Source organism: Mus caroli, chromosome 18 (assembly GCF_900094665.2).
Source record: "Mus caroli chromosome 18, CAROLI_EIJ_v1.1, whole genome shotgun sequence".
Classification (NCBI taxonomy): Eukaryota; Metazoa; Chordata; class Mammalia; order Rodentia; family Muridae; genus Mus; species Mus caroli.
Window position 1 is genome coordinate 50,613,754 of NC_034587.1, and position 23,315 is coordinate 50,637,068.

Below are 23,315 nucleotides of genomic sequence, written 5' to 3' on the forward strand. Positions count from 1 at the left end.
TGCCTGGGGTCTCCGGTTGTGAAGCTTATGCTCTCCCTCTCAAGACGCATAAAGCTTGCTGCAGAAGAACCCTATTGTGTGTGGTGTCCTTATTCGCGGGCGAATTAGAGAACACTCACAGTATTATTCCGTTGTTAAGTCTGCACTGGCAGAGAGCTGACCAACTTTGGTATTGTTCTTACGTCTCATCAACTGCCTCAGAATTCTGTAAACATATACCTTCCTCACTTGCTGATTGGTTTAATGAAGAGCTAATGGTCAACAGCTGGGCAAGAAGGGAAGGTGGGATTTCCAGTCTGAGGGAGGGTCCCTGGGACAGAGGCAGAACATGGAGGCCAGAGGAAGCTGGATGGACTTGGACAAAGAGGAGTAACAGGCCGCAGGGCAGGACATGGACTAGGACAGTAGGGTTAATTAGGTTAGATGAGCTGCCTGGGAGGTAGCCTAAACTATAGTAAAATTAATAAGTCTTTGTGTCATTATTCTTCTGCTGGTGGGTCCAAGAAATCCCACTACATTTGGCATCAAATGTGCAGCACGAAATTCAAGCTTAGGACACTAGATTCAGGTACATACTCTAGTCCCAGTGCTGTGGAGGAAGAGACAAGCAAGACAGCAAGCCCAGCCTGCTTGATGAGCTCCAAGCTAATGAGACCTTGTTTCAAACAGTGCCAAAATGCATGCACACCTGCATAAAAAACAAATAATACCTACAAACTTGCTTCATGTCCTTTTTAGTTATTTGACTTAAATGTTTATGTATAATGATTTTCAATCACTAAATGCTAATTATAATTATAATATACAATTATTATAGAAAAATCTACCCACAACCACAACTTACATAAATTCAGTTGAAAAAAAAAAACACTTAAAACTCTTATTATTATATAAAAATGTGACTGAGTTTAATTCCTCAACTAGAAGTTTCTAATTTCTGCCTAACTATTTAGAACAGTGGTTCTCAACCTGTGGGTGGTGACCTCTTTGTGTGTGTGGGGGGGGGTGGGGGGGGCAGCTTCAAATTATCAGAAAACAAAGGCATTTACATTATAATTCATAACAGTGGCAAAATTACAGTGATGAAGTAGCAACAAAAAATGTTATGGTTGGGGTCACCACACATGAGAAAACATATTAAAGGGTCACAGCATTAGGAAGGTTGAGAAGCACTGATGGAGAAGAAAGATTTCAACAGGCTGATACACCTAATGTCCTAAAAACCTCCAGAAATGTAACAGTGGTAAGGTCAGAATAAGATTTACTGATAAATCTTAAGAAAAATTATGGCTAGAGAAGGGACATATACTTGTAAGTTCATGTGTATTACACATTTATATTTTATAGAAAAGTCCTAGGGTACAGTTTAGATAAGACCTAATGCACAGCTGACTATGTATAATGCTACAATAAATTTTCATGTGTCTTAAACTCCAATCTTTTCTTTTCTTTTCTTTTCTTTTCTTTTCTTTTCTTTTCTTTTCTTTTCCTGCTATGGAACAAGGATGCTCTGGAAGCAGTTATATAGCCCAGGCTGGCTCCAGACTCATGATCCTCCTGACTCTGCCTCCTGAATTACAGGTACATGGGATGAACCCTAAAATGAATCAGAGTGATATTCTTTTCCCGCTGCAGCCCAGTTTTTATGAACCAGCCCGTTTCTCTTTTCCAGGCCCCGGCAGTGAGAATAACCACTCTCTACTCAGAATGAAGTTAAACAGAACCACTCCTGGAGAAGCGAGCAGAGCCGGCTGAGTGGCCCTGCTTTCCTGCTGCATCCTGCCATCCAGGCATGCTGCACCAGCTCAACGGCAGCAGTCTCCATGTGGGAAATGCAGTCGCCATGCAATGCACGCCACAGAACGCACAGGACAAGTGAGAGAGGGTCCGGACTCCATGGCCTAGGGAATCAAGACGGAGAGACACGAGTACCTCTGTTTCTGCACTGGCCAGCTGCTGCTCGCGGGTCTCCAGCTCTGTGAGGGCCTTCTGAAGTCTGCCTTCTAGAATACTGTATTCAGCTACCTAAAACACAGAAAGAGAAAAGTGATCTTCACGTTCAAGACAACACACACTTCACTAAACAGGATTTGGGAATGGGAAAGAAGCATAACATGTACCGAGGCAGACACTTCCGAGAGAGGAAGACAAGTGCGCTTCCTCATGGACATCTGCAGTGGGGGCTCCCAAGAAAGCTCGCTGTCCTACTGAGAGGTCAGGTGCTGCAGAAATCCTGTGCATCCGTTCCAGTGGCCCATTTCTTTAGGCCTATGACCTAGACTCTGACTTGGTTTGGTTTGGTTTTGTAGAGACAGAACCTCTCTTGGGAGCTCTGATTGTCCTGGAACTCACTATGTTCATCAGGCTAGCCATGAACTCCGCCCAAATGCTGGGATTAAAGGTGGATGTGCACCATCACATCCAAGCCAGGTCTGTTTTTACGAATAGAGCTCTATTTGGGATAGAAAGCTACCAGTTCGGCTTACACGCGAGGCAGAGGACTCTCCATTTCCTCTGTTAACTCATGTGTACCAGGACTTTCCAAAGCCATTTTCTACCTTCGCCATCCCCCAGGCTCTGGGACCCAGGCCCTATCCAGATCTCCTCCTTCCTAAGGCTAATGAATGCCGGGTTTGACAGTTCTCAGAAACCTACCTTTTATCCTAGTTCTGTAGAGAAAGAAAAGAGAAATTTGTCTTCACAATATCCAAGGCTCCAATAGTCTTTGTGTCCCTCCGTATCTGTTCTTCTCCAAGATCAACATACAGTGCAACTTTACACACTATGACCTCTAAATTCCTCACTGTCTCGAATCTAACTCATACTTGCTCTCATGCATGACTGCTGAGGGTCAGTCCACCAGGGACTCCCAAGTTTATATTATGAGGTTAAACCTCCCTGCACTGTCAGACATGCATACCTACTTAATGCCTGCTGAACACGTCTATTCTTTAAACACCTATCTTTTACTTTAGTGACTATTTATTATACACTAGCATATTCTGGGCAACACAAGTGGAACCTGTGTGCTGGGGGAAGATGGGCTATAAATAAACAAGTATACATCTAAGGCCTGACCTTATCAATTACAGATTTCCTTACACAGATTTCCTCTCTTTGTGGTGTCAGAGATGGAACCCAGATTTCCTTACATATACGGTTGATGTAGCCTGCTTTGGGGAAACAGGATAGCTAGCTATATGACAGACAATTGTGTGTAGGGCAGATGAAAATTTTACCAGCTATTCCAGAATGCAAAACTGGAACCAGATGTACATGGTCATTCAGGTCAACTGTCAAAGTAGAAGTCATGTATTGCTAAAAAAAATCTTCAAATGGAAACAAGAAATTGACAGAAAGGGCTCAAATGCTGTGCTCATAAAATATTATGGTGAGCTTCTCACTGAAGCTGGCTTTAAAGGACCTCTTACTGAAGGGAAGTGGTCTTTCTGACTTCATTTTACAGTAGCTTGTAAGGTTTTTTAAGACCAATCATGTATCTTAGCACTTCACAGGTTTCAAAATGTTTTCAGAATAAAGCACTTTAAGACAAATAGTTTTTAAAATGTACTTGGGATTGAAGAACTGGCAACTCTCCATCTGCCTTCAATGTGGGGAGTAAACGCACGGGGGCATTCAAATCTACTGGCTTTTATCTTCAATTTCCTCTCTTTGTGGTGGAACCCAGGATGCTGTGTCCCTGCTAAGTAGGTGCTCTAACACAGCCAGCCATGTCTCAGCCAGATTTCTGAAGAGTTACTAAGTAGCCATGGGCTCATAAGTTCAAGCTCACATGCTAGAAATGGTAGTATCCATGGAAACCAATAAAAAACATCAACTAAAAAAGTCTCTATCACTAAGATAAGAGCAAACCCAAACGTACTTGGTGAGGGTCTCCTGTCCTGTTTTGCAGTGCTGAGGGCTGAACCTGTGGCCACATGTCTGCCGGGCATGCATGCCTACCACTGTGCTACATCCTAGTTTTGGTAGGGTTGGTTTTTTTATTTTTTAACTTTTAACCTCATGACATTGAAACAACTTCTTTGGGAAAGCAAGGGCACAAACTGGATCTGTCCCACTGTAGTAATTTTATTAAATTTCTCAAATTAGTTCATCATTTAAAGAACAATAGCATGAGAAGAACTGGTCCAAGGAGGAACTCAGCTTCTCTCAAAGTGAAAACTTCAACACGTTAACCCTGCCCTCAGTAATATTCAACATGTTGAGTTCTGTCCACATTACTATTATATAAAGCTCAGCCAGGCAGAGGTGGCACACGCCTTTCATCCCAACGCTTGGGAGGCAGAGGCAGGCTGATCTCTGAGTTCAAAGCCAGCCTGGTCTACAGAGTGAGTTCCAGGACAGCCAGGGCTATACAGAGAAACCCTGTCTCGAAAAACAAAACAAAACAACCCCCAACTTATTATATCAAGCTCCAATAGTAAACGAGGACAGTACTTAAGATGTGTGTGTGCCCATCTAAATGGACATTTCTTAGGAATGGAGACTTAAAGTGTCCTTTTCTCTTGGCTTAGTTCAAAGTGCACTAGGTATTCAAATCTTGTCTTTTGTGCAAAGAACTAAAAAGTGTACTCCTTCCAAACTCTGTGATGCAGCGTGAGAAGCTCCTGCCACAGGGACTCTCCCTTCCTCTCTTGGTTTTTAAACAAGCTTTTCTTTACCTTTTTCTTCACTAGTGACTCTCTTTCCCGGTCCCTTTTTTTCCACTCTTCTGCAAGAGCTTGCATGTGAGCCAGTTCTTTTTGCTTCAGCTGTAAAAAAAAAAAAAAAAAAAAAAATAGTCATGTAAAAATGACAAATATTTCAAATGAGCAAAAGAACTTTAGTTTAAGAACTAATACTGATTACCAATATCTTTAAAGTATTCTGTTTTATTTTTATATCGTGTATTTTATTTATTTTATGAATATGAGTACACTGTCACTATCTTCAGACACAACAGAAGATCTCTTTACAGATGCTTGTGAGCCACCATGTGGTTACTGGGAATTGAACTCGGGACCCCAGGAAGAAGAGTCAAGTCTCTTAACTGTTGAGCCATCTCTCCAGCCCTTTATATCGTGTGTGTGTGTGTATTTATGATCTATTTGCATGTTTCTCTCTACCTGGTGCCCAAAAGAAGCCAGAAGAGGGCATCAGGTCCCATGGGACTAGAGTTACAGAGCCTCTGTGCTGGCTAGTCAACTTGACCCAAGCTGAAGTCACCTGACAGAAGGGGATTCAATTAGGAAAATGCCTTCATAAGATGGGGCTGTAGGCCAGCCTGTGAGTCATTAATCAATGCCTGATGTGATGGAGGAGGGCTCAGCCCACTGTGGGCAGTGCCATCCTTGGAGAGTAGTCCTGCATTATATAAAAGAGCATGCTGAGCAAGCTGGTAAGCAGCATCCCTCCACGGCCTCTACATCAGCTCCTGTCTCTAGGTTCCTGTCTGCCTGAGTTCCTGTCCTGATTTCCTTCAATGATAAATGGTGATGTGAAAGTGAAAGCCAAATAAACCCTTTTCTAATCCCGTTGCTTTTGGTCATGGTGTTTCATCACAGCAAGAGTAACCCTAAGTAGGGCAGTCTCTACTTGGGTGCCAATCCAGGTCCTCTGAAAGAGCTGCCAACATCTAAACTGCTAAGCCATCTCACCACACCCAAAACCTTTAAGTTTACTTTTAAATCTTATGTGTAAGAGTGGTTTGCCTGGTTATATGTGTGTGCCTGGCACCCTTGGAGACCATAAAACATCAGATCCCCAGGAAATGGAGTTATGGATGGTTGTAGAAATGCCACATGGGCGCTCTTATTGTCATCTATCCAGTCCCTTCTATTTAATTTTTTCAAATAACAGACAGACAGACAGATAAAATGGAGCTTGGGTCACCACATATAGTGGCACACCTATAATTCCAGCACTTGAAAAGCCATCCTTGACCTACTTAGTAAGGTCAGCCTGGCCTGTGGGAGACGCTCTTACAACTCAAAAGTAGAGGTCAGCGACCTAACTCAGCATGAAGCTGCTTGCTGTCAAGCCAAGACCTGAAACTGTTACTCACGACCAACACAGCAGTAGAGAACCAATTCAGAAGCTCACATCCCTTCACAAGTGCATGCACGCACACACAAAATGTAATTTTAAAAAACTTGAGCATAAAAAAGGAACTTTCTTGAGTGAACTAATCCCTTTTGAGTATTATTCTGCAAACATCAAAACTAGTAGTGAGTTCTGGTCTCTAACTCACCTGCTTGAGACTCATGACAGTAGTCTCAGGAAACAAGGAGAATAAGTGCCTGAGATTAGAAACGTTATAAGCCCGGCATGGCAGTACGAGCCTTTAATCCCAGCACCTGGGAGACAGACAGGCACATCTCTGAGTAGGAGGCTAGCCAGGTCTACAAAGTAAGTTCCAGGCCAGCCAGGAGTACGGAGTTTATCACAAAGCAAAACAAAAACCCAAATCCACCTCATCATTAATTTTTTCCAACAATAATGGTCAAATTCAGGGAAATCTTTCTGAGTAGTAGCTATGAAACTGCATATCTCAAGTAGTTTTATGTTTTAAAATCCTGCTTTTCTCTGAGGAAGGCTCTGTGGCGACGGAGGGAGGGCTCGCCATTAAGAGCTCAGACTGCCCCTGTAGCAGTCCCAGCTTTGGTTCCCGGCAGCCACATTAGACTCCTCAGGACCACAACTACAGCTCCTGGGATCCAATGCTCTTCTCAGCTTCCTGGCAGCTCCACACTTGTGTGCACATCCCAACGCATAAGCATACACATAACTAAAAAATAAATCTCAAAAGGATTTTGTTGATAGTCAAACTGTAGACATCATAGAGAGAAGACACAGTTGTAGAGAAGGAGAAAATAAACTCTGTGGTAAAGCAGAGATTTTAGAGTACAATGTCAATCTACCTGACTTTCAAATATGTCTTCCTGCATCTCTTTCCACATCTCTAGCTCGAGGGCAGCCTTGTACTCTAAGGTCTCTCTGGGTTCCACCTGGATCTCAGAAGGGCAGGGAGCGGGAGGAGGCGAAGATGGCTTCTGATCCACAGCAGGCACACCCTACGACGTGAAAGAAAAGTGAAGGGGACACACCCATAAACACCTTAGCACACTCCTGGGTCGGGAATTGTAACTACATTTACCTGAGATGACTCCGATACAAAGATCTCACGCATTTTCACTAGGCCATAGTCTTCCAGAGTCATTGTGTAAGAAAGGTCTAATATCCTGTTATTTGACCTACAAATGAAATGGGAATTATCGTAAAGTTCATGGAAACTTGTATTTCCTTCCACTACCCTGTCTGTAGTATCTGCCTGCCTCTCCTCCTGAGTGCTGGGATTAAAGGCATGCGCCACCACGCCCGGCTCCAAAGCTCCAACTGAGCCAGCCTCCATGGGCCTCAGGAGTTTTCAAGTGTGTGCTTATTGACCAACACAGCACCTTAATACTTATACTTACTAAAACGTACCTAAATAGCTGTGCATTTGTTCCAAAAATAAAGTCACACAGCCCACATAATTATTGCTAATGAATATTTAGTAGCTCTGGCTGGCCTGGAACTTGCTATGTAGACCAGGCTAGCCTTAAACTCACAGAGATCTGCCTCTGCCTCTTGAGTGCATGCTGGACACTTCGATACTCTCTCCTCTGCTGCAGATGTACAAGTGTGCACACTGACTGTCACCTTCTCTTGTTTGAATAAGGCCTGAGGTCTCAAGTCATACGCATTCATTTTCAAATGTGTGCATTTTTTTCTTTGTTTCGTTTTGTTGAGGGAACCAGGGCATTATGCTTGTCAGGCAACAGTTCTGCCACTGAATTCCCTTCAGCACAATACTGTGATTTTTACTACCTCTACAACACACTGATGAATTTATATAGTGAAATATACTCAGCAGCCTTGCTACTCTTGGTTATTTAAGTTATTCAAAACTTGTCTACTTTCCTGGAATGGATATGCACACATGTTAACCTTCTCCTGGACACAGACAGTGCTTCAAGACAATCCAGGAAAGCAAGGTAATCAGATGCTACTTTGGTCATAATTAGCATCTTCTGTACCACAGAGCTCTATTACTTATTAAGTAACAAAAACTGAAATATTCAAGAAAAAAAATAGTGCTGTCTAGCCCAAAAACACCCGTTTAAAACCTGACTTTAATAAACAGATCTTATATGGCTAACTGCTCCTTAGTTAGCCAAATGCACGTTCTTTTTCTTAAAGTTTTTATGTACAATGAAGACCCTGGGCCATCGGGTGGTCCCCTAGGTAAAGACACTTGCTACCAAGCCTGGTGACATGAACCGGATCCCTGAAATCTAGAAGAAGAAACCCAACCCCACAAGTTGTCTTCTGACCTCCATGTGTGCCACAGCACCCACAAAACTAAGGGGAAAATGTTCTAGATGAAGCACTATTATGTTAAAGAAAAGCTGTTGAGCACATCTCAAAGCTCCCATTCAGGTAAATCTAAACTGCCTACAAAGCAGAGCACTGAGAATAATTAGAGAAGCATTGAAATAGCTTCAACTGCTCATGACTAATACAGTCATGTTAGTCACTAGTATATAATCATGCATTCTACTGGTGACAACAGACAACAATGCCAAGCTTTAAAAGAGTTTCTTTTCCCGAACAAGAATGGAAATAAAGTGAGCTCTCTGCTCCCCAGACAGCTGACCTCCAGGCACTGCTGCACAAACTCAAGGGAAGGGAGGTCCTCGAAACCCTTCCAGCCTCTGCGTGGGAGCAAGGAGGACGGTTCCAGAGGCACTTTTAAATCTCAGAGGTTTGCTGAATCTTTTTTTTCTACATTCTCACTAGTTTTTTTTTTTTTTAAAGAATAAATGGTCTATAATATTAATTTGAATCTAATTTTTTATTGTTAATTTTAAAAAGGGAAACATTTTCACTGTAGCAATAAAGTTCAAGTAAAAGAAACAATATTACTTTTTCTAGTTTACTGTTTACTTCTATGATAACACAATGATCCACAGCAGCTTGAGAGGTGAGTGTTTGTCTGATAAACCAGGGCAGGAACTCAAGCAGGAAGGGAAGACAATACCATGGAGGGATACTGCTTATTGGATTTTTCTGGCTCATGCTCAACTAGCCTTTTTATAACTCTAGACCCATCGGCCTAGGGGATGGTACTACCCATCGTAGGCTGAACCCTCTTACATCAGCTAGCAATTATGACAATGGCACATAGTCATGCTGACAGACTTATGTGACCAAGGTCATACTTGATTTCAGAGTCCTTCTTCCCATCTGACTTTAGGTTATGTTAAGCTGACATATTTGTAAGTGCTGGTGACTAAACCTAGTGATTGTGCGTGCTAGACAAGTGTTTTACCACTGCTATATCCCAAGCCACTAATAATCTAACTTCAAAACTGCCACTGAAGGCTGCCATTTATAACACTCTCATTCTTTAAATTTCAGGCAAATTTTAAAATATTTTTCAAGTGGAAAAAAAATCACATCGTTCCTAATGAAAAATAACACAAAATACATGATAAGCTCAAGTTAGAATAATATAATCAAACAGCAGATCCTAAAGGCTGGGCTAGAGCTCTGCGGCAGAACCCCTGTCCAACACACACAAAGCCTAGGGTAAGAACCCCCAGGGCTACAAAAATAAAAATAAAAAAATATAAAACAAGACAAAAAAAGCAAAACCAATAGCAAATAACAGCTCCTTAATTATAAGATCATCAAACTAAGGGGCTGTAGAAATGGCTCAGCTGTCAAGAGAACTTGCATCTCTTATAAGACCCAAGTTTGGTTCCCAGCACCCAGATCAGGTAGCTCACAAGGGCCTGTAACTCCAGATCTAAGGAATTTGAATGCCGTCCCATCTTCACATGTGATACACATACATATATAATCAGATTCACACACAAATTTTGTAAAAATTGCCAGCCTAGGGGCAGTGAGATGGCTCAGCGATGCATTTATACACAGAGATGCCTGACAACCCGAGTCTAATTCCTATCTCCCACAGGTGGCAGGAGAGAATCGACTCCCTAAGAGTTACTGTCCTCTGACCTCTACACACACACACACAATTTTGTGCTCCCCCTCTCACAAAATGTAAACAAATAAATAATAAAATTTATAATTATCAGGCTAAAGGTGGACAGATACTTCTATACTTCGCAGTCTGAACAAGAATCATGACATTGTAGCAACATTCTTATACTTTTCTAAGTAAATGGATATCAAATAGCTAATAAATTATAATAAACCCACCCCCAGGTCAGTGAAAATCCACCAGCAAGAGGACATGAGGGACTGAGGCTGTGGCACCTGAGTGAGGCTCCTTCCAGGGGTAGGGGAGGAAGCACTGTGGTGTGAGGCTTACCCCTGGGCTGCGATCACAGGCACGCTCTCACTGTACGTCTGCCGCCAGCACTGCTCACCATTAGCACCTAAAAACCGGGTCTTTTCTGAAGACAAGATATTAGAAAGCTGGATTCTTGCAACCCCAAGGAGTAAGTCTTTACTCATTTTATCCTTGTGCCATAACTCCACCAGCAGAGGAATCCTGAGGAGAGAAACCATGGTCACAGTTAGCAAGCCTGAAGCAGTCCTTTCCAAACAACAGACACTTTGCTACCTGGGAAGTTATCTAACACAAGAGCTACGCTCAGCATCCCAGGGAACACATCTGAAGCACTGTGTGTCTTCTGTCTCTAAGCAGCAAAAAGAGCTCCCTGAACACTGATCTCACAAGTCATCACAGACTCTCGAGCCAGCCGCCACTCTTCCTTTAAGAACCTCTAAGTTTAGGGTATGTATGATACTCTCAGAAAAGCAGATTTCACAGGCCAATTTTCCTTGAAAAACCTATTTCCCATAACTAGACTGAAATAAAAGTGAGGAAAACATACAACATTTGGTGGCACTGAGCAAAATGAAATAGTCTTCCTCCCTTCTTGTTCCTCGGACTGCCTTAACATGTTTCTAACGCCTATGCTGGGGTTTACAGAGACCATGTGAAGCCCTGCACCAGGGTGGACAGGACTGACATCAGTGAACTAAGGTCTTGCTTTCAAGATGCTTCTGCGGGCTATATATAAATACATATCATAAATTCTTGCTGCAAAGGAATCTCATTTGCAAGGGACTGTATGTTACCGTAGGAAAGTGTCCTGGAGCTGGTGAGGCACAGTTGCAAAATCAAATGCACAGTAAGACTGAGGAAGAAAAACCTCCATGTTTTTCCGAACTTCTACGGGAGGGTTAGTCATAATAGGAGCTGCACTGCCGAAGAATGGGTAGGAGTACCTACAACACAGGACACAAGGCTCATGGTACACGCAAGAGCCGACACAGAAGGCCAGATGGTTTTAAACAGCATACAATAAATTATGAGCATATACAATTTTTAAGATAAAGTAGAAATCCTGGACTATGACGTGTTTAGAAGCATATTCAGGAACAAGCAATTTCTGCGATCTAGCACATTCAAGAAATGCTTGATATATTTAACTATAGATCCTAGTGTCCTTCATACAGTAGTGGACTGATATTTATGGGCTAAAAGGCCCTTAAACAATGCCAAAAGGACACATTTATAGTTGTTTGTCTTTGAACAGCAAATCAGCAAATCAAAATATAAATAATACAAATATATTATGCATACACCAAGTGAGTGACACACACAATTTCATCTTTTCTTCATAAAAAAAAAAAAATCACACTAGATTAAACGTAAGAAGCCTAACTGCTTTTACTTTAAATTTTAATTTATAAATTTAGTGTAAACTAAATTTAAACACAAACTTATATTGTAATGCTTGCTTAAATTTCGTCTTGTATTTTGTTACTCATATATGAAACTATAATCAAACAAACTCAACTAGTAAAAAACTGTTCTTCCTACAAAAAAATATATCCTGTATATCACACCAATCCTATGTAATTACTCACCCACTGAAGCGAGGTATCTCAACGTTCATGCCCTACAATTTCAACTCCTACCATCCTACTACAGCATTCAGCAATTAAAAGAGAAATATCCAAATAGATCTGCAGGTTATATTTATTTTCAAATACCAGTCTTCCCTCATAAATTTCATTACAGAGTTGTGTATGTAGAGCATAATGATATAAAGTTGGTCAAACAGAACAAATGCCAATGCCCCCTGCACCCTCCCCCCAAACAAAAGGCTGGGCAGTGGTGGCACACATCTTTAACTCCAGCACTTAGGAGGCAGAGGCAAGCGGATCTCTGAGTTCGAGGCCAGCCTGGTCTACAGAGTGAGTTCCAGGACAGCCAAGGCTACACAGAGAAACCCTGTCTCAAAAAAATAAAAATAAATAAAATAAAAATAAAAAACAAAAAACAAACAAACAAAAAAACCAAACCAAAACAGGACAAATGGTCAGTACTCTAAAAAGTGCTTCCAATGAGTCCACCACCAACCCAGCATGGGGAGATTTCCCATGTTAAGTGCCCACAGGTCAGGAGCATGTATTTCCTGCTTAGAATATTATTTCCCTCTTTCTTTACCAAGTGAATTACTATTGACCTTCATTCAGGTATAGATTCATGTCTAAATCTGTCATCCTCCTAAACCGATTGGTTCATTTCTCTTATAAACCCTAATACCAGATATAATTGGTATAATGTCAGTATTGGTATAATATGGGCACTTAACCATTGAACAGATGGTCCTGATAGCAAGAAGCAAAACAGGAAAGTGAGAATTAGTTCTCCCTCTCAGAGTATCTGATCTGAGGTCGGACCTAGCTGCATGCTCTTGCTTCTCTTTGGGTGTACTAAGACCACACTCTGCTACAGCAGCAAAAATCTAAAGGCCGTGAAGGGGTGAAAAGACAAAAGAACAAAGAGAAGAGAACCTGTAAGTAACAACTCAGTCTCTAAAATCGAGGACTCAAACCCTTTGAGGAAAGCTGCACTCCTAAGATCCTCTCTCCCAGCGGCTCAAGCAGAGCACCTTAGTATTAACCACAAGCACTTTGATGTCTACTCAGAGCTGAGCAGAGAAGGGAAGATGCATCCCTGGCCATACCCAGGGCAAGGTCTCTGCTTCTGTGAATGGCTCACGCCCACATGTGGGAGATGCGCACCTTCTACCACAGTCTGCGATGTCTACAATCATGCAGTATTAAAACAGACTGTGGTAGAAAGCCATTTAACTGATTATATGAAGTCATTCCTTCTATTGCAATCTCATTTCAAGTTCATTAAGCATGGTTTTTATACTTGCAACTATAAAATGTAGGTGTTAGGAATATAGTATCCACTGTAATACAGTCTTACAGAAAAATTAGATACAAAACCATGATTTTGACTTGTAGTCCCTCTCCTATAGAAAAACAAGCAACTAAACCATCTTAACATTACATCTTAAATGGCGTCATCAATAAATGATTCTAACTGTTATACCAGAATAGACAGCTTCCTAGTCTCCTATTCCCAGAGCTAGAGCTACCCTGGATCCAACTTAGTCATTAGGACAGTCCAGCCTTTTAGGCCGCTGGTTTCACAGCAGTGACATTTCCTTAGGTGACCTCGCTAGACAAGAAGGGCAATTTTCCCAGAACAGAATCCCACCATACCTCAATATGCAGTTGACTGGAAAACTGAGCTCCAAGTCATGGACGCTTCTTAAGTCTACTGAGAAGCAGAAGTGGTGTGACGCCGCTGGAACAGCAATCTTCTGTCCTGATGTCACCACTTCTGACGCACCACAGGTGGCCTCTGGCTGGGCCAGCGAAGCAGGTACAGAACCAATGCCTAAACATTAAACACAATGAATGGTCTCATCGCCTGGGCCTTGAAGCACAGTCTGACAGATCTGCTTTATGAACACAGGAACTGAGTCTACCTTGAGCATTTTAAACAGTGGTTTGTTCTAACTTGCCTAATTCCCACTCTAGAACTGTATAAAGAAAAGGTTTCCTGCGAGGCATGGTAGACTGCTCCTTGAATTCCAGCTAAGGCAGGAGGATTACACGTCTAAAGTCAACCTGGGTTACGCAGTAGAACAGTGAGGCAACAATGTCTGACCAGAGCGCGCCAGGCAGTAGCTTCACTCTGAGAGATGCCTGCGCATGGCTGATCATTTGAATGGCTTAGGATTTACTGTAGATATAATTTTAACACTTTAATAAACTAAATGTAGTTGTCTGCCCATATAAAATAGGTCAATACAAGTTACATCTTAGGAAGACAAGACATGGTAGTCCAATCCTAATGTGGGCCAGAGATGGCTAGTGACTAAGTCCTACAGCTACTCAGTGATGGAGTGAACTTGGGCTGCAGACATCTGACTCCTAGTCTACACTGCCCACTGTCTACACTACTGGCTCTTAACTACAGAGCCTCAGCAGTGAATGGGGCATGTGTGAAAGTGGGTGCATTCGGGGCTCAGAGGGCTCAGAGGTGACTCAGAGCACACACTGTCTTTGCACAGACCGAACTCCGGCTCCCAGTGCCCACTCCCAAGTCCTGTAACTCCAAAGAGATGTGATGCCTCTGACTTCCCTGGGTACCTGCATTCAGGTATTGACACGCACACACAGACACACACACACATACACAAGCTACACAAAAATAATAACTCTTTAAAGACACTAGAAACTTACATTACCAAACTTTCTTATTACAAAATTTACTACAGGAAGCAGTTAATGGCTCTATTTTTAAAAATTTCAGTGTAAAAAAAATCTATTTGAAAGATACATCTTTCATTTCTTTTGACTAGGCTACTTTGAATATGAAAGTACAATGAGGATTTCTCTTACCAAGCCCTTATTAAAAACTTACCAGGCTGAAGTGACATTAAGTTGGAAGTTTTATACCCCCACATATTTCTGAGTCCCAAATGAAGCCTGTGGTTTTCCTCAAGCTTCTCACAGATGTTCTCAGACAGGAAGTGACTGTAGACCCCGCTCCCTGCGTGTGAGTCACTGTAGACCCCACTCCACTGCGTGTAGCGAAAAGCACGCCTTACCCTTCACAGTCAGCTTTGGGTCCTTGTCATACTGCAGGCTCTCCACTTCACTTTCTGTTGCATCGTCCTTGGTTGGAGGCGTCTGGTTTGGAGGCGGGGGCGGGGCAGGGGACTCCCTTGGTGATTTTGGCCCAGTGAGTGTCTTCTCCTTTATGGGGGTTAAAACTCTCTTCTGTGAATGCACTGCCTCATGTCCATTCTGGGTCTTTAATTCAATTAAAGACTAAAAACAATTTTTAAAAATAAAGTGTAATTTGCAAAATACTTTCCTTCATAATTAAGCAAAAAACTTGGCGTTGCTTTTTAGAAAGTACACGCTTCCTTTCCCAGTCTGGATATTCCTAGTCTATTTTTCTTCATAATTTGCAAATTTCCTTAAAGCATCTAGGACCAGAAAAAGGAAGATGAACAGGAAGGAAAATACAGTATCCAGAGCTGAATACCAAAATGCATCCTAACAGCTAAGAAGGGGTATCTGAGAAAAGAGGCGAGGCCTGACATGCTAGGGTTAGGACCTCGGAACCAGGACAGGGCAATGGTAGCAAGTCCAGACATCAGGTGTGGCAGTCTTCCACAGCCTTGTCCCACTCCCTCTCCACCCAGTCTGCTCTTTCCATGTGCGGACTCTTTAAACTCTCATTTCAGTTTTCCTATCTTTAGTTTGTAACCTACATAGAAATCCTTTGAACGAATAAGATAGTTGTTAATAAAGCTAAACATTAATAATAATAGTAATAATGGGAGGAGGAGGGGAGGAGGAGGAGGAAGAGGAGGAGGAGGAAGGGAAGAAGGAAGAGGAGGAGAAGAACAAATGGCCAAGGAGAGAAGGAAGCACTAATGCACCAAGAACCATGCTTTAGCTGAGTTGTACCTGGCAAAAAGAGACAGCGCTACTGCAGACTCCAAACCATCTGTCCTCTCTCACCAGCTGCCTTTTGGCACCATAAATAGCTATGAGTTGGGAGCAGGAAAACACAGTTTTCACTGCAGAAGGCTGCCCCAAAGGCCAAGGCCCAACGCACAGTCACAATCTGCAAAGCAGAGTCAGTGGGCTTTCTGAAGATTTATTCAGAAAGGAGGTACAGTAAAAATGCACGGCACTAATAAAGAAGAATAAAATACTTGTATGCCAGGGAACACTACAAAGATTCAACGTTTGTCATCACGAGCATGGGAGAACTGACAAGTGAAAGCGGAGTCACCACCTGCCTGGGAATCGATGCCTTCTCTCTGCAGAGCCACGGACACTCCCACAGTTGGGGCCAGGTCCAGAGGGACCGGAGCTAACTTCTGCTTGGCTCGGTTTGGAGGGTCAAGGGTAAAAGCACCTTCTACTGTGACCGGATGCTGGTTAATCTCTGTACTGCCCTTCTTCAGTAATCCATTTAAAGGTATTTCTGTACTGCCAAGTGACTGGTCTCCACAGCAGAGATGGATCTAATAGGAAGGAAAAGTCAAAACAGTGCTTTATATTTCCCCCTTTTCTTTTTTTAAAGACTTGTTTGTTTGTTTGTTTGTTTGTTTGTTTAACATATATGAGTGCTCTACCTGCATGCCAGGAGATGCATCAGAAATCATCACAGATGGTTGTGAGCCACTATGTGGTTGCTGGGAATTGAACTCAGGACCTCTAAAAGAAGTCAGTGCTCTTTACCGCTGAGCCATCTCTCCGCCCCCCCCTTCTTAAATAAACAACATAAACTTAAATAAACAACATAAACTTAAATAAACAACATAAATTTCTGTTTAGTCTCATCAGTAAGCTGTGCTTGTTTTAATATTTAATTAATTGAATATACTACTTTAAATATGCAAATTATACAATAAAATAAGTGTAAATTTAACCAAATGTCTCAAGAACCTTTCTTCCACCGTCTCATTAATTAAGCACAGCTCTTAGAGTCTGCTAGATTTAGGATTTTAAAAACGCAAATAATTTTTGTATGAACCATTCATCAAACATACTGAGTGTTCCTTTTTCTTCATTTTACTTCCAGAAATTGTTTATAAAAGCAAATGGTAAAGAGTAAAAGATGAGAGAAAACCACTGGGAAGACGGCTCTGTTAGTCCATGACAACCAAGCCAGGCCTCAACATTACCACCCCTTAAAGATACCACACACACACATACACACACACACACATACACACACACACACACACACACACATACACACACACACACACAGACACACACACACACATAACTCTTTTGCCCTTTACTATGCTCAAATCTTGGGAGACTACACACTAAAGAACGTAAGAAATTGCTCTATTATTTTCCTCTCATCTTAGCAGTGACAGAATTACAACAGACATATGATAACTTCTGAGGCAGTGTCTTACTCTACACAAAGAGCGGGCTCTGAACTGTAATCTCCTGCTGTGCTGTGTGCTGTCTCCTGTGTGCTGGTGCTGCAGACTGATACAGATGAATGTAACCAGAACTGTATAAAGTTACTGGGGCACCTCCTGGGTGAGACGTTTTTCTAGTTCTTACTGTGTACCATGTGCACACCTCTGTGTGTGTACACACATGAAACAGCCAGAGGAGAGGACTGGGTCCATTTCATCACTTTCCACCATGTTCTTCTGAGACAGGGTCTCTCCCTGAACCTGGAGCTCATGTTTTGTGGTAAGGCTAGCAGCCAGCAGGGCCTGGTGATCATCATGTCTGCCCCCAATGGTGCAATATTACAGGATATGAAACCACTAATAGCTGATTACACAGTGCTGAGACCCAAGCGTGGCTCTGCAGAGTTGGGTAGCAAGGCTAATGCTTTTCTTTAGAAAACTAGAAATGAAGTGCTTCTGGCCTATTTATTGCTACCATAGGTGCGTGCATACACATGTGATATGTGTGTGTGTGTGTGTGTGTGTGTGTGTGTGTGTGTGTGTGTGAGGTTGAGATCAGAGGGACAACTCTGTGCAGCTGGTTCTCTCCTTCCACCTTTATGTGGGTGTCAGGGATTTAACTCACGTTGCCTGGCTTTTGAGGCAAACGGTTTTCCCACTGAGCAATCTCGTCAGCCTTTTAATATTTTTCATATAAGAGAAACAAAGCAATTTCATTTATTTATTCACTTTTAAATGTATTTTTACATTCTGAATTTCATGTGCACGGGTTGTGTGTGTGTGTGTGTGTGTGTGTGTGTGTGTGTATGTGTACATGTGACTGCAGGTGCCCAGGGGCTACAAGAAGACAGGGGACCCCCTGGAGCGGGAGCTACAGGCACCTGGGAGCCCCCTGACATCAGTGCTGAGAAAGGAACTCTGCCCTCTGTAAGGGCAGCAAGCACTTCTAACCACTGAGACAGCTCGCCAGCTCCCCAACAAAGGATCTTCATAACTTTAATGTGCACTAGAAGCAGATAAGCCAATGGTATTGATAAAGAATAAAACCGAAATTACTTTTCCTCAAATTTTAATATTTTATACAGTCTCTAGTTTTCTAGATATCTTGGCTTTAGCAGATATTGGGTTAAATATGTTTAAGGTTTAATACCTCTAATATTCAATACCTCATGAGCCACCCAAAATGCAAAGTCTGCTGACTGAGCTTGGTTCGTAAATGGCTACATAACTATGCATGCTTGTCTCATTACCCTACCGTCCTGCTGATCAAAGCCAACGGTCAGAGAAGACAGCAGACTAACTTCTACTAGTCTCAAGGTCTGAATTTAACCAGAATCCAACTGAAACGTATTTACAAAAACACCTGTGGGCAGGTTTTATAAAACGGTAAATTCTGCCATCAAGCATTCGACCTGTGTACTGACAGTTACCACTTCCCTAACAGTACAGACCCTGCCTGCAGGGTCAGGCTCACCCAGCTCTAAGTACTACCTTGTAATATAGAAGCCGATAACTGATACAGCTCTTCTTAGTAACTCGTGGTAGGTAATGTGTTAACTCCAAAAATTCTGAAGCAACTGTAATTCTAATGACTTCAAGATGTTAATGCCTATACCAAACTGAAAGGGCATAGCCATCTCTACAATGGAAACACAATACAGGTTAGGGATAACCTCGGGTTTATGCACACTGCTTTAAAAACATCTCCAGTAGAAAACAATCTGCAGAGGCACTTACCTGCAGTTTAGAGTGAAGAGCCAGGTACACACGAAGAATCTCCACACTGCTGCGTATACGAACAGATGCCCTCTCGGGCTCAAAGTTTGGGTTGATCAAATCACTGAAAGGCTCGTTTGTAACATCGTTTCCCAGTAAAGAATAGTAAAAGAAAAACTCAGGCTGCCTTTCTGGAAGCTTCATGGTACATGGAATTAACTAAATATAGAAAGAAAAGAGGTTATTAGAATCTAAGGCACTCCAAAAAAAATCTTCCTAGAACGTCCATTGACTTGAAGTATTAAAACTAACCATACAGAATTTTTAAGTCTCTGCTAAATGACCTTTTTTCCTTCTTTCTGGTTAGTTAGTGATGTCTTTTGGTGGTGCCGCTTGGAGCCAAACTGAACCTCTTACAAGTGCCAGGCGAGTACTTTACAATGAAGCTACATCTCCAGTGTTTGGCATTTTGTTGGACATGGTCTTGTTATATAGTACAAGTTGGTCTGAAACTCACAGTCTTCTTGTCTTAGACTCCTGAGTGGTGGGTTCTAAGCATGTTGCATACTGCTTACTTCTATAATTGCTCCCAAATTACTAATCTGATTACTTTTAAATGATTTATTTATTTTCATTTTATGTATGTGAGAGTTTTACCCTCATGTAGATAAATGCACCATTTGTAGTCAGTACCCATGAAGGCCAGAAGAGGGCAATGGATTCCTCAGATTGGAATTATAGGCAGTTGTGAGCCTCCATCTAGGTACTGGAAACCAAACCCAGGGCCTATACACTTGACACTAACCCATTTGTCCAGCCCCTAATATTTGGGGGTGGGAGGAGGTAGAGCAGGCAGTCTCAATATGTAGAGCTGGCTGGTCTGGAACTTGCTATGTAGATCAGGCTGGCCTTGAACTCAGATTTGCCTGCCTCTGCCTCCTTAATACTAGGATTAACGACAAATGCCACACACCCACTACCTAATTTGATAAAATGTGCATCAAACTTGTAGTGCAAGCTGTAATTCTAGTGCTTCTGAGGCAAAGGCAGGAGGATCAAGAGTTCAAGGACATCCACTACTGCAACTAAGTTGGAGGCCACCCTGGGCTGCAGAGACACTGAATAATCAATGAGCTAATTTAACATTTGAAAAGTCCAAAAGAGACGGAAGGCTTCACTGTTTTCCAGCTTCCATTTCATGAATATATGAAAGTTCTTCTTGGAAGGAACCACGGATTTTAAATGAAGCTTTTCTAATTATCACGCCCTTTCATCTGATGCTTATTCTAGTAAAAAGGCTCTACTTTTATAAATGAGAAAATGATAAGTCTTAATCCAAGCTACTCAATAGATTAAAATCTTAGTTTATGCTTTTGATTTTAAAACATAACAAAACACACAAAAATTAGCCAAATTAAGTACTTTGGGAGCAATTCTAGAAGTAAGTAGCATGGTACATTCCTAAAGTCCACCACTCATGAGCCTAAGGGAGGAGGACTGTGAGTTTCAGACTAATGTCTCACAAACACCAAAACCTGGGGATGTAGCTAGTTGTAGGCACTGGACAAAGCATTAGTGGCTGCACACTATTCTAGGAATGTCACGTCTCGGCTGCTAGCCTGTGGCAATATATAACGAAAAGATGGTATTTGTGTTTATGAGATAGGAAACTTCATCTGTTTTGTCTTTTGTTTGTTTCAGTTTTCTGAGTCACGGTGACATGCATCCCAGGCTGACCTCAAACAGAGCCTTCTACCTCAGCCTTCCAAGAGTACAGACATGAACCAGCACACCAGGCACGAGATAAAACAGACTATGAATGTTCAGTAAAACCCTGCTAAGCATTACACTGTGAACGTTTCATGTCTCAATAGGAAATGGCTTAAACACCGTCAGGTATCATAGGTCTTGGTGGGCAATGACACACTGTCATAAAGTGACACTTAAGTAAAATGGATTGCTGGGCTAAAACAAGTTATAGTGTGGCTGGAGAGATGGCTCGGTCGTTAAAGCACTTACTGCTTTTCAGAGGAGCCAGGTTCAATTTGCAGCAGCCACATGATGGCTCACCAGTATCCATAGCTCCAGTTGCCAGGAATCTGATGCCCTCTTCTGGCCTTTGAGGGTAGCAAGCACACACGCAGGAAAAACACTGACACCACAGCACTGGACGTCTAACCTTCACTAGATGTGCACTGGTTGTTTTAACCTACATTTTAATGTACTCGAGAGAATTTTAGTCACATGGACTGAGATATGTGATTGTAAAGAACACTAATTCTGGAGAAACCTTCAGAAAATGACATTATTGTTTTGTGTCTCCTTTTGTTTTAGTGAAGTTGAAAGGGAAGAATATCGTAACACAACAGTGCTGACCACAGCGCTGGCTGAAATAACTGGACAGTATCTGGAGGAACACACATTAGTCTTAACAATGATTACCTCAGGGAAGTTTAGTTAGGGAACTATTTCTTTTCTTTCATGATGAAAAACTGATATTAAAAAAAGTTGTATTACAGTGGCTTTTATTTTTTCATAGTATGTTTAACTTCCAAGTAATACCTACTACAGGCAGAGAGAGGGTCTTTTAGGAATTCTTTGACATCCTAGAATTCAGGCACAAGATGCCATTCAAAGCTTTCAAGACTTCATGGTTAACCTTACAGCAGTGAACAAGCTGCCCCTGTCTCTGCACTCTTGCAGAAACCCTCCCAGCGGCTGCCAGGCTCTGCAAAGAGACTTTAGTTTGAGCTGAGTGCTTTCTCCCTGCCTTTGAATTAAGTGCTGAGAGGAAAACACTAAGTGTCTTGGTTTCACCCAAAGAGAAACAATGTAACCAGTGAGCAATCACAGCCACCTTTTTTCCTATTCCCAGATATAGAAAGTCACAGATTTGCTTCCTGCTACCATACAGGCCACTTGCTGCCACGGTTCCCTGTCCTTGCTGCCACGGTTCCCTGTCCTTGCTGCCACGGTTCCCTGTCCTTGCTGCCACGGTTCCCTGTCCTGATGGCGCTATCCCTCTGGACCTGTTGCACCCAAAGACATTCTTCTTCCACAGTGGTCTTGCTTACAGTTTTATCACAGCAACAGAAAAGTAGCAAATGGAGGGCTGAGAGAGGCTCAAGAAAACACACCCATTTTGATGCTGTTCACTACGTAAGAAAGTCCTCTGATTCTGACACAAGAACATACTATCTTCTGCTAGCATCCATGACAACAGGCTAACATTTGTAAGTATACACACAATAAAATATAATCCCCAACCCAAATGTTCCTGACATTGCTAATTTCATCAAACAATATATTATTCAAAAGAGCCATTGTAGAATTCCTCTTCCTTACTCCTCACAACGCCACATACACAAGTACAAACACTGTCGCTTAACCCTGGAATTGCTCTATTCTCTTGTTGTCAAGATGTTGAAATCTACAGAAAAATACTTACTGGTGTGAAAACATTGCAAACATTTTTATACTTTTTAAACAACGTGTATGAGGGGTGTGAGTCCACGTGTGGGAATGTGCATGCGAGTACAAGTGCTCCCAGAAGACAACTGTGACTTCAAACACTCGATAAAAGCCATTAGTCCGAGGGAATGTCTTACCTGTTCCAACTGGGTGGCAAACGCTATAGTCACCGACAAAATAAAGGGGTCAGTACAATGCTCCGCTGGTCCAATCTGATGGTAGCCTCCTTCCTCATTCAATACTGCAACAATGTCCTTTGGGTCAACTCCTGCCAGGCTAGCAAGAACTACACAGACAAACACACAACTACATTAGACGGTACCTTCCCAGTGGTCCTGAATTCACTGTTACCCAGTCTGGCCTGGAACTTACTATGTAACCTAAGCTGGCCTTGGGTTCACAATTGTCTTATCTTAACTTCTCATGTGCTGGAATTCAGGCCTGTGCCACAAGACCTGGCCCATTGTACACATCTGGAAACTTGCTATATGGACTTAATTAAGAAGTTGGCCATTTTCAGGAGCACAGTATTGCAAAAGGTTTCCTTTCATTGTTTCCTAGGCAGCTTTAACTTTATTTTTATGTACATAAAAACAATATTCTTAAGTAAAGTATTTTAAAATTACTGGACAGGCCACATTGAAAAGGAATGTGGCGTAGGTTTCTTTATGAACTTATGAGCTCTGAAGTGAAGAATATGGCTGAGAGAGTGAGCAGGTGAATGAACGAAGACCCGGCATGTTCCATACAGACACAGTGCATACC

General features: G+C 42.1%; 1 protein-coding gene across 2 annotated transcripts in view; it reads right to left on the reverse strand.

Moving 5' to 3' along the window:
• Cep120 (centrosomal protein 120) overlaps positions 1 to 23,315 on the reverse strand; it is a 61,726-nt gene that overhangs the window by 25,774 nt on the left and 12,637 nt on the right. For both annotated transcript variants that reach the window (XM_029471905.1, XM_021150632.2), the window contains exons 6-16: positions 22,688 to 22,836; positions 19,101 to 19,298; positions 16,218 to 16,445; positions 15,009 to 15,231; positions 13,612 to 13,789; positions 11,161 to 11,310; positions 10,385 to 10,567; positions 7,157 to 7,253; positions 6,921 to 7,073; positions 4,683 to 4,772; positions 1,933 to 2,025 (exon numbers count right to left, since the gene is read on the reverse strand). In XM_029471905.1, coding sequence (XP_029327765.1) covers positions 1,933 to 2,025; positions 4,683 to 4,772; positions 6,921 to 7,073; positions 7,157 to 7,253; positions 10,385 to 10,567; positions 11,161 to 11,310; positions 13,612 to 13,789; positions 15,009 to 15,231; positions 16,218 to 16,445; positions 19,101 to 19,298; positions 22,688 to 22,836 — 1,742 coding nt within the window. The remainder of the gene's footprint in view (positions 1 to 1,932; positions 2,026 to 4,682; positions 4,773 to 6,920; positions 7,074 to 7,156; positions 7,254 to 10,384; positions 10,568 to 11,160; positions 11,311 to 13,611; positions 13,790 to 15,008; positions 15,232 to 16,217; positions 16,446 to 19,100; positions 19,299 to 22,687; positions 22,837 to 23,315) is intronic.